General features: G+C 47.2%; 1 protein-coding gene across 1 annotated transcript in view; it reads right to left on the reverse strand.

The window, feature by feature from the left end:
- LOC101073206 (homeobox protein Meis1) overlaps positions 1-12,390 on the reverse strand; it is a 61,898-nt gene that overhangs the window by 27,718 nt on the left and 21,790 nt on the right. Inside the window, exon 8 of the mRNA XM_011603091.2 lies at positions 4,868-5,013. Within this exon, the coding sequence (XP_011601393.1) occupies positions 4,868-5,013 (146 nt within the window). The remainder of the gene's footprint in view (positions 1-4,867; positions 5,014-12,390) is intronic.

The raw sequence follows: 12,390 nt of genomic DNA on the forward strand, positions 1-12,390 counted from the left end.
GATATGAGACATGTAGGTATAAGGGTGAGGTATATTACCGGGCTACTGGCTGACTTTAAGGGTCTGTAAAGTTCTCACTTTCTCAAGTAAATGCACAGACAACCCCGTTAGCAAGCCAAGATCAACACTATAACACACACGTACACAGGCTACCACCACAGCAGACATCTTAGAGAGGTTCAAAGGTTGCATGAATTAAATGTTTACTGGCCTGGAGGGATTTTAAAATCAGGAGTAAAACAATACAAGGAGAGAAGAGAAATAGGAGAAAAGCTAACAGGGATGAATTGATATTTAGGCATTAAACAGGTCACAAGAGTCATTTTCTTAGGGTGTACGTCCACCTTTGTGAGTTCCTGCCACAACGGCCTCTGAAGTGGAGTCTCCAAGCAACAAATACAACATTTCTTTACTAAAGTTGGACCTTCTGACAGCTCCCAATGTGTTTTCTCCATCTACTGTAGCCCTCTACCCATCTATTCACCTCCTCCTCCATCCATCACCTCACACATCAATCATGAAACAGATGGCCTTTCAGGAGTCTGGACTGATGGCTTCCCTGTGCCCCAGCCATACTCCCCCCACAGCTCCCCCTTTCCATCAACACCTGCAGAAACCCACATAGCACACATATTAAGAAACACCCCCACCACGTGGTCCAGTCTTCTGCCATCTCCTACAACTGCCCCGGACCACTATTAACTCCCATCAACTCTTCCCGGGACGTCCTTTTCCGATCTGTCCTCATGAGAAGGTCAGAAAGTAGAAGGTCTCCATATCAGTGAGGTTCCATTCACAAAGAGAAGACCCCCAAACAGAGCTGTCTGCCATTGGTCCCTGGGGCCTGTCAAGAGGGATAATTGATGATGTTTTCATTACAAGGTGTGGGGTAACGTGGGGGTTGGGGCACAGTATGAGTGTGTGTGCATGTGTGTGTGTGTGTGTGTGTGTGGGTGTTGTGGGGGTGGGCAGGTTGACTCAGCTGCCTCCTCTTTGACCACTTCAGCAACGCTCTGGACAAACCTTTTCTTAGACTAACACAAAGGCACAAAAGGAGTCAAAAACAAATCCCGGCCTGTCAGGACAGAATAAAATCCATCTCCAAAGGCAAAACTGTTGGAACCTGTCACCGAAGACGCTTATCCCAAATCAGTGTCACGCCGTCCCTTTGGCAGATCCGACCGTCGTCTCTTATGACTTCTTTGAAATCATGACGCAGTGGCGCCGGAGATTCTGACCATCGCTCAGATTGAATTAGGACCTAATAGGAGACACCAGGCCACAAGGACCACGACATTACCACAGCGTCTGAACCGACAATGCACCCTTTTTATGAATAAACTAATAAAAGCATAAAAATTCAAAGATGTTTCCCAAAAAAGGCCTGACTCCTCGCAACAGAATTATTGACAGGCGCCCCGGCGACTTGAACAATCAACAGAAATTAGCTTTCATGAGAAACTTCATTTGTGCAGTGGATAGCTAAGACAAACAAGTGTGACAACAATCACAGGACGCCCATAGATAAAGGCCAGAAACCCGTTCAGCCGCGAGAGCCGCGGTTCGGGGCTACATCCAACCTCTTCTTACAGATTACAGAGCAAATAAACTGTAATTTCAGTCAGATCCACCATGCGATGAGCGACGCTTGACACATGCTAGCCCTGTTATCAATTAATTGGGTTATTAATTAGGAAAGTCCCCACATTTCTTCCTTAAGCAAGAGTGGAAAAAGGCCAACATTGTTGATCAAATGGAGGACAGACAGTGTTTGAGGAGGCCTCATAAATTCTTTGAGTCAAACATGTCATGTGAGAAGAAGCTCTGGATCGCTGCCATTTTACCTCAGCTTTTGCTGCTAGCATCAGGCTAAGTGCTAGCTGTCTACCCATCTGAGTTGTCTGGGTCAAGCAGTTTCTAATTAGCATTTTTTTACAATTGCTGGATAAAAATGACCAGACATTCAGATTCAAGTGCAACAAAAATCTTGACTTTCATTATTGAAGAGTGTTTGAATTTCATGCCATCCGTCATAATATACCCCCCCACAAACCCACTCTGGATCCCCCAAACCTTTGGGTTTACTACAGTCATGTCACCAGGCCTCCTTCCCCAGCGTAGAAATGAATTATACTGCCTCTTCACACCTGTTTCTGTTCAAAAATCCTGCTGAAAGCTGTTGCGTTGCACAAAAGAGGTAAAAGAAAAACCTGAAAAGTGTGGCTGTGCTCCCCCAGCTAGGCTACATCTGCGAATACAAGCGGTTAAATTAGCCTCTAATTGTATTAACAGGGGATTATGCCTGCCAGTTGGTTTTATAGTCGGTCTCTCTCACTGTACATTTTATACGTTTTAAGAGCAGAAAAGAAGGGGAAAGCAGTTCATTGAGGGTTTGCGGGTTGGTTTCTTTTACGAGCTGTGATCACGGCTGCCCCTCGTTACGCCGAGCCTGTGTACAAATAGGTGGGGAGGAGCGTCAGAACGAGAGAGTAGGTGATAATGTGCATGAGGGTGTGTGTCCCCGTCTGCCAGTGTTAGCATTCCAAGTGCCAAAAGTCCTTTTTTTCGACGCCCGTGCCACAGTTTGGCGAGGCAACGATCTATACGGGAAAGGGTGCATAGACGCGAGGAGGTGGGGGTGAGTTGTAATTACTCCATCACATAATTTCACAAATTGCCTTTTCATAGGAGATTGAAGAGCGGTGCGCAGGGCGCTTTGGGTATTTCAGGCCTGAGCTTTCATTTACCACTCATTTCTTGTTAAATTAAAGAAGAAAATACCACTTTTGCTTTGGGAGGGGCAGGTAGGATGGCGAAACGCAGGAGGTCAGGCAAATAACTGTTTATTTCCCCCCACACACACACACACACTCACACTCACGCATGTTTTTAGTATGATATTTGCGTCCCTCAGTGATGCGACAGCCACAGTTCTGATGGGACCGGGCCCTAAAGGCACCGCTGGGTGTCGTTCTCAGTCATTTGCGACCTGTCATCAAACCATTGTTCCCTCCGTGGCAGCGCCGAGCTCTGACCCCGGCGACCGCCGGGTCGGCGGTCTATTGGGAAAACAAACGGCGGTGACCGCGGTAAACACGACGGCGTCCGCTTCAGATTCAGCCCCGCGCGAGCAGCCTTAATTTGACGGAGATGCAGAAATGTCGTCAAAACAGCCCTTAAAATCCATGTGAATGCCACGTAGCAAATGCAGCCTGCTGAAGCACTCGCAGCCTCGGTTCACCACCCACCTTCCCCTTCCGCTTCGGTACAATGGGAGCTCCCCTGAGGGTACAAGTGTGAGGGCGAACTGCAGACAATGCACAAAGGTGGGCAGCCACAGCTTTCATTCTCCATTTTTTTACCCATTTTCTGTCCCGCTATCCTGAATCCTTATCGTCAGTGAATCACAGAGAATCTGTGCTCGTATACGTTTGAGCGCATACGTTTCCGTGCCTAATCAGCACGTTTGTGCTCCACCTGCTGATGATGACGGTGCAGCTGAGCCTTCATCAGCTGGTCATGTGACCACCAACCTGCCGCCGGTGGGAGAGATGCTGTAAATGTATAAACACGCAGATGCTGAACGTTTCTATATAAATAGAGAAACTATATTTCTGTGCTGCTAATCTGAATTTGATTATAATTGATCTAATATTCCAGTGTTTTTCAGATCTGCTGCCCTCCTTTAGACAGGGTTAGCTTAATAGTGTGATTACAGATGTGCTGGGTCTCAGTTGCTTTTCTTTTCCTCTGATAGAGGGAGCTCCTTCATCTCATTCTTCACCTCCTCACCCTCTCTTTCTTGTCTTATCCCTCACCCCCTCCACACTCACCTACATCCTCCCCTCTGTCTGAGAGCTAAAAGAGCAGAAACCTCAAATAAGAACAACTTCACGGTGTAATATGACACAATGTGTGTGTGTGTGTGTGCGCGCGCGTCTGAGACAGGATGAGTGTATGTTTCAAACACCTTTCCTCTGTACCCCTGAAGGTTTCAGAGGGTGTATGTGTTGAGGTCAGGGAGTTGGAAGAGAGGCTATAGTGGGCGTGCTTGCTAGCGCACGTGTGTGTGTGTGTGTGTGTGTGTGTGTCGTGGGGGTGTTTCGTTTGGTTGATCAGGGTCAGATGGAAGGAGGAAAGAATAAAGAGAAAGTGGAAGAAAGCTCTGGGGAATAATACCCCATGTATCTACATTCTGCACTTTTGTACACGCAATAAAAGAAGTTAATGCAGTTGGAATTCCGTTTCAACACATGCTGGAATCCAGACCCTACGAGGTCTTTTCCATAGGAAGGCTCCAGCAAACGAATCCCAGCGAAAACAACAAGAGTCTTAAACGCCGTTTGCTAACTAAAAAAAATCCCGAAGCTGCCGGAGCTTTAAGCAGAGTCGCATTTAAACCTGTAAGGAACCTCACGTCCTTGTACATCACAAACAATTCAATTTACGGCCACTCAGATGAGCAAAAAAAGAAGAAATCTGAGTTAAATCATCTCATATGGCGCCTCGGCGTCTTCCATTCTCCCCCCATCTTATTTCCCACCAAACACTTGGAGATGCATTGAATTGAAGAGACGTACAGCCAAACCACAAGCCTCCGCAGCATTCTAGGAATCTGTTAAATAATGACAGGTTTGTTCTTAATAAGGTTCATCTGTGCATCTGCAGCCATGGCCAGAGGCAGCAGATTACACTGTTGCTTTGAAGTCTCCCTCGTATGAAGATGGATGCATTGTGTAAGGGTGGGGGGGTGCATGAGTGTCACTGGATGTGTCAGCGCGGCACAATGTGTGTAAATACACACCAACATTGTGTGTGGAGCAGGAGAGCAGAAGCCTGTGGCTGCACATGTGATATAAAGACTCACTGTTAGGTGCTGGAAGAGCCATGCCCTCATGATGTTGGTGGCCACCTTTGGAAAGATCCCTCGCTTCTTGTTGTGCTTCTTCTCTTTTTCTGGGTCATCGTCGTCCCCCGTGCTCGGCGAGGCCACGCTGTTGTCCAGGCCGTCGCCTGTCACATGACGATAAACAGGAAGAGACAGCGGCGATCAGACTCACAGTTTGTTTGCTTCCTGCATTCGCTGCGCTCCGGCAATCAAAGGGAATAAATGCGATTTTCGGAGGAGTTCTGGGGGCTTTGTATGCAAAGACGGAGGGGTATAGAGTGGCAACAATGGCGAGCGGAGAATGGCTGGAAAACAGCACCTCATAAATGCATTCATTTTTAATATATTTATAAATAACCCTGCCTTTCATTTCCCCCATCCCCGCCACCCCGCCACTGGAAAACACAGCAAGGCGCTTGCGTCTCTCTACCAGGAAAATGCGGGAGAACGGGAGCACAAAGGACTTGTAAGGTCGCATTTCCCCTCTATCCCATCCGAGCTGGCGCAGAATTGAAAATGACAGAGAGATTTAGTCTTTATTATCCTGAGGGGAAAATAGTTATTGAAGCATCGCCCCGGCGCATTCTGCCATTTTACCTGAGGTGGAAAGAGTAACACGGCACTACAAAAGGGGAGGCTGCGAGGGGGGGCTAGGCGGAAAATAAAAGCAAAATAGGTGGAAAAGGGGAAGTCAGAGGCACAAACAGCGCTAACAAAGCTAGCTGCTTTTCATAACAATGGCGTCATGGCTGCTTACAGCAACCTGTAGGGCTTTGATAAGACTCTATTAAGGCCAGTTAACCTCACCTGAGGGGAACACTGGGACAGCTTAGAGTACTGGAGCAGCGAGAGGAAAAGTGAAAAGAGGGATTCAGAATCAATGCGAAGCCACACACACGCGAGCGCATACACACACGCCTTGCAAGCGTTCAAAAATACCCAATTACTGTATGCATTCTATACCGATGAGTGAAAGGGGCCCTTTCCGTCTGCGAACAGCTTAATTGTTATTATTCAAAAGTGCGATCCACTCTCAATGAAGATGATCATAAAAGAAACATGAGGCGCAATAAACAAGTAGCACCCTCGCTAGTTAAAATTTCAGCTGCTGACGCCTGACTTTCGTCCCGGCGCTGAGCGGCTGGCTGAAAACGGGGAAAAGGAAAATGGGAAAACAAGGAAAAATGCCAGAGCACTGCGCAGAATTGAGCCCAGTTATTTATTGATAACACACAAAGCGCGTCTGAAGCTCCTCAGTCTATTCACCACAGCGGGAGAAGATAACCGCCTTCAAACAGGCTGGTAGTGCTCTAACTTGCAGGGGGTGACAACCAGCACCTAGCTAAACCCTGAGCCCCGATTCATCGATAATTAATGGGGATATTGGCGCTAATCCGGTTGGAGATGACTTTTTTCCAGGCTGCCACATCAATGGAATAATCAAGGGCCTAAAACCCAGGCCTTTGCTCCCCATTACCTCAGGCAAAAGAATTCCTGAAAGTATGCCTGGAGGGCACCTGAATTATATACACCATTAGGAGAGAGAGGCTCGCAATGATCCATACGAAACAACACTGTTGGCTACCTCTCACTCCGCCTCCACTCGCTCTTTCTCTCTCTCTCTTTCGCCGACTGTTCTGGCAGACGGCGATACATATGCACATGTAGCAAAGGCTTTCTAATGAACCTCCCTGGAAGTAGAGGTGATAGTCTTGCAGGGTGGGGGAGGGACAGAACAAGGGCTTATCCTTTCATAGGGACTAATGTAAATACCCCCCCTGCGCACGGTGACATCACTGAGGGAGTAGCAACCTTCTATAAGTCACTAGCCATCGCCGATTTCTTCCACAACAAAGTCCCTTGATGAATCTGCTCTTTCTTTTGTCAAGAGACGCCACATCTGCAGCATCCAGGCCTGAGCCTGTGTAAATACACCCTCTTGTTACCAGCTTCAGTTCCATCATTAGCCCGAGACAGCGCAGTCTGGGCTTAACGAGCGAGATTTTGCTGTTTCGGGGGCTAAACTACGCCCACCGCTCCTCGTCTCCCTCCCTCGTTCCCGTCTGCACATCTCTGCTGGAACAGAGGAGGTGAGCCGAGCCGAGACCCTGTAATCTAAGACCAGATTTTCATTGGAAGCAAATGCTTTCAATCCGTGGTAAAGACCGGCTCATGTTCAGCAAAGCCTACAATAACAAACCCAGGGGCTCGTCCCATGCGAGTTCGTGAAAGAGAAGCAAATGGCCAAAGCATGGGCTCAGATGTGGCGTGAGCGAGGGAGCAAGAAGGAAAGAGAAGAAAGAAAAGAACTGGTAATGATTTGGTATTATTGAATGAATGAATAATTTGGTCATTTTCCCGTCTGCTCATTTTTCATGATGTTGTACTGTTCATTTTTAGAATAATAGAAGGAAAAAGAATTGCTTTGATCCCGATCTAACAAGGTTTGTCCAGTCTTTTCTCCTCTCCCAGTACATTTGAGCAGGTCTGACCCATAGGCACCCGAGTTTACCTGAAGGGTGAAAAGGAAGGAGAGCTGCAGACGGGCTGTCAATTTTATTGGCATTTCCATTTTCACTGCAATTTGATGCCAATTGCCCCTGTGAGGTCTGGGGCTAATTTCTGCATTTGTTCTAGCCCAAGAGATGGTGCAAGAGATGGGAGGAGATGACAGAGAAGCTGTCTGGCTGAGGAAGAGCGAGCCGGGAAAGGTGTCAGAGCCACGTCTGGCATCCATGTTAGGGATAAAGTGAAACAGCCTGAGAGAGGGATGCTGGGAAAAAGAACAAAGTATATAAAAGAGAAAAAAATCAGAAATGTTCGAGGGCACAGAGAGAGAGAGGGGGGATGAATATTCAGTGAGGCCACGAAGGAGGAAATGGAGGAAAAGAAAATAATAGAGTGAGTTAATCAGTTGAAAGAACTCAGACACAGTATAGCCAGTCAGACCAAATAAGTGGGAGGGGCCTTAGCTGTGGCTATTTTCATGTACAAGATTTAGCCAACAGGTACTCTGGACTCTGTGCACCAGCTAAGCTACAGAGCCACTACAACACGTATATATTAATCACATCTGTCACTAGGCCTTTCATTCAGCCAGTACACAGTCGGTAGCAAGGCAGCACGTAGGTTAGTCAACCAATGATCCAGCCACAGACCACCAGGTTCATTAACAGCATTAGCGGGCCTACAGCAGCTAAGCTAGCAAGCTTCAGTTTCCCTGCCAGCGAGAGCTACAGGAACAACTTTAGGCCTGGTCCGCTGATTAGCCATGACAACATTTCTGCAGCTACTAGTTAGTGGCTGGGGGGTGGGGGCTGAATCAATACAAGACGGTGGGGGTGCATGTTCGTATAGGAGGGAAGCATGCATGCATGGGTGTGCATTCGTCTGTATGTGTCTGTCTCTGCCTTTCTTTATGCATGTGTGTTTCCAGCCAGCGAAGCTCTGAATGTCGTACGCCTTTGTGCATGTGTGTGTGTCTGTGTGAGTGTGTGTTGCAATTAGGGAGCAGGCCAGTGACTGGAAGGAGCCAGGGGCAGTTGAAATGCCCCGGGGCCAACCAAGGGAAGGAATATTTTATCAGTCCCCACACACGCTGTACACAAAATACACACTCCTGCACCAACACACACATACATTTAAGCAAACAGATAATGATGTAAAAACTAGGTTAGCTTTCTTTATGCATTTGGAGTAGACTGGCTAGCATTAGCCAAATAGAAATGCTCATTCAGCTTCAATAGTCTTTTTAAAGCTACTCGAACGTCGACTTCCTTGTTACTTCATTATTTTGCCCTCGTTCCCTCTGACTGCTGAAGTGTGTGGTTAGAGTTGTACATTGCTTAATTTTCTTCCCATTGCTTGCCTGTTCTTTTCTTTGCTCTTCCTCTAAACATAAATCCACAAGTCATCGTGAAATGCAACCTCAGTATTTTTATATACTACCCCTTGGTTCAGTTGTAACAATGATCTTTCCCTTGGATCTCTTTCTCACAGCTGTACGTTCGTGTCTTGAGGCATACCTTGACATTATCAAGCCGTATCTAGGCTAATCTGTTACGATCTGATTAAACCATCTCTGGGTGTAACGCGGAGATTGGTGTGACCCGGCCCCTCCAAGCAGGCAAATGTGCCACGCTAAGGTGTCAGCCATTTTTCTGCCGCCTGGCAAATTAGCAGCCAGAGATTCCGAATCAGTCATCTGCACACAGCAGTCGGACACCACCGTTCTAACGCACGGCCAAAGAATAACCGCATTCAGTTCCCGAAGAATATCATCACAGGAACACAGCAGGAATAAGGCTTCTGAATATTAGCTTTGTGCCAGATGTCACGAGCAGCATCATGTGTGAGGAATCATGATGGGTTTTTTTTCTTTTTTTGAAGGATACTGTAAGGTTTCTTTAAGCTTTCCTGGGTCACAAATTGCCTGGGAAGCAGTTTATGACACCACATGTATTCCATGAGCTATTTTGTTATTGTCAAAGAAAGAGTATGTCTTTCATTGTGAGTGCGACCCGGAGCTGATCTCTCATGGGCCACTCCTAGTGTTTCACACCCCAGAAAGCTCACATGACCCCGTGTTGGCTGCCGAGGCCAGTCCCAGGCCTCCGGGAGCTGCTATCCTCTTCCACACGGAACACATAGACCTGATATTGGCCGGGAAATGAAAAAAAAAAACATACCTTCACATATAGTACATCAAAACATGATATAGATGGCACGCACATCCACCAAAGTGCCCTCCTGGTCACACTTCAAAAACTCACACACACACACACACACATTCTTTGCACACATGCACATACATCACATTCCCAGAAATCCTTAGAGAGGTAAAGGCAGGCTCACAAGAGGGGGGAGAGGAGAAAAAAGCAGCACTTATTGTATTCAAGCCATTCATACACACCAGATTCTGAGAGGGGGTTGCAGGCAGTAGGGGGTTCCCTTTGCATGGCACTGGAGGCCCCTCCCACCTGCAAATATTTTGGACATCCAGGAATTCTTTGCACGTTCCCGACCAGAGGGGAGACATTTCCAAAACATCTGAACTTTTGCTGTATCAAAATCAGATTCCCACTCGAACACGATCACTAGCGAGGCGTCTTACTCTAAAGGAACGTGCGCGCACACGCGCACTCGCCTCAGTACAAGCCCCTCTCTGTGGCCGGTGCTGTTTCTCCTCCCTTTATTTGGAGCGACACAGAGAAATCCCCTCAACTATTCGGCGGATAATGACATGCGCTGTCGACAAAACAAAACGACCAGTCTAGACGTCCCTTCCTGTCTTTGCCAGAGACACATTTTCCTATTTCCAGATCTTTGCTCACAACTGCAGCGTATGCACTCGGATCACCGAAAGAGCAGATTAATCTCGGCAAAACACCGAAAACAACAAGCAAAATGGATCCGATGGCGGGAAAAAGTTGAAGGAAAAGAAGTCTTTCAAGTACAGCAAACAGGAGAGCAAAGTAAAGGCTTCCGCGTGATCAAACACTTCTATTGGAGTAATTACCATAAATAAGAAATACGTTTTTAATAAGAAAGATATGGGATGATGACAGTTTTGTGGATCTGCCCTGACAGATTCAATAATTATAGTCACGGCTGAGGTTCCTGCACAGGTTATTTGTAATTAAGGCACGCTGGAGTCTTCTTGTTATGAGGATCCCAGCAAAGTTTGGAGTCATTATTTCATTTACGGTGATTTGATGAGGAGGAAATCAGGAAGCTGGAGACAAAGGGCGTGTTTAGCTAATAACAAAAGATTAAAAACACAGAGACAGGGCAAAATATTTAGGAGTTAATTAAAAGCCAAAGCGAGGGGTTTTTGAGCTTCAGCTGGATTTTGCTGGAGGGTTTGGAGCACACTGTGCCAACACGCACGGCTTTTCCAGGTGTGATGTCAAGTCAAACCAGTGAATTACTCAGACGCGCAATAAACAACATGACAACATCATCACAGACGCGCAGACTTCTCTCAGCGGTGGGATGGAGTCCTTTAGAAAACATTGACTTTTGTTAGCGGCCATTGTGGAGAGTTCTTAGGGGTGAGGCCCATCCACTGCTGAGAGAGGGTGGGGGCGGGGGGGGGGGGGGAGGGGGGTGGAAACAGGCCTGTTGACATAGCCATAGGTGATGGCAAAAATGTCAGTGTAAATGTGACTGCTCTCTCTGTGCCATTTTCCCATAAAGGGTCATCACCACAGGCTGCCTGACACGCTGGAAAGCGCCTCCAGCGTGGGGCACCGTCACGACATTACACTCCAGTATGCTTCGGCGCGGAGACACACACACACACACGCACGCACGCACAGTCGTGCACACTCGCAGCAGCCGCCTTTTAATCCCACTTCCAGATCAGTCAGAAGAAAAAGAACGAGGGGAAAGAGACAGAGCGGACAGACTGCAATGAAAGTGTGGGTCCTTTCATGTTGAGCACTTTTGCTGTGTGACTATTGATTTTTCCCCTCTTGCTTTTGCGCTGTTGTTTTCTTTTTTCTAACCTGAATACAGAAGGCCAGGCTCAGTTCAAACGGGTGCAGTCATGAGGCGGCCTACACACACACACACACACACACACACAGGCAGGGGCGTGTGCGTGCTAAAATCCTGCTTCTTCTGCTGCTTCATCACTCTCAGCTCCAACTTTCTCAGTTCGTTTCAACACTTTTTATTGGTGGGGTTTCCGTAAAACTCAGCACTTGCGCGGAGAGTAAGAGTCACACCAACTGGAAGATGAGCGAAAGAGGGGGGAGGGACGGCAGAGAGGACAAGGACTATCACAAAAGCGAAGAGCACTTAACAGCACAATAGCACGGCGGCCCTTTCCAAAAGTCAGCTGATGGGCTGAGGGGTGTTCAGAAATCCTTCAGAGCAGAAACGAGACAAAGACTCGGGACTTTCCACCAAACCAAAAGGAAAACACATCCCATTTGAACTTTGTCACAAATTCACACTGTAGCAAATAAGATAAAACAGAAATCTCTGCTGGCAGTACAATTATTGGATGTTTTCTTTTAAGAGGAGGGGGAAAAAATATCTCATGTCCAGCTTTACGGAGATCCAAGTATTGCGTCACTTTCAGGTAACTATAGCGTTTTTCCTCCGAGCTAAATTTGGTGAAATTCCTTTGCATCTTTTGGAGCCACCACATTCAATTCAACAGAATTGATCAAAGCAACCGCTTCAATCGACCTTTAGCAAGATCCATGCCTGAGAGCGAGTCCTTCATGTTTGGATTGTAGATCCACTAACCAAACTTCTGCATGTGTGTTTAGCTCCACACCCCCTGATAAACACATTTAATGTTTCCCACTCATACGAACCTATCAGGCAGCAGTCACACAGCGGTGTGGAGTTAGATAATGCAGGCACACTAACCCTGCGGTGGCACATGCTAAAAATAGCAGATTAGCTTCCTCTTTTTGGGGGAATAACAGAAGATTTTAGCTGTGGAGGGAAGCACGGTCTGCACCCACATGCTCCGGTTCCTGAAG

This window comes from Takifugu rubripes, chromosome 4 (genome assembly GCF_901000725.2).
Source record: "Takifugu rubripes chromosome 4, fTakRub1.2, whole genome shotgun sequence".
Taxonomy (NCBI): Eukaryota; Metazoa; Chordata; class Actinopteri; order Tetraodontiformes; family Tetraodontidae; genus Takifugu; species Takifugu rubripes.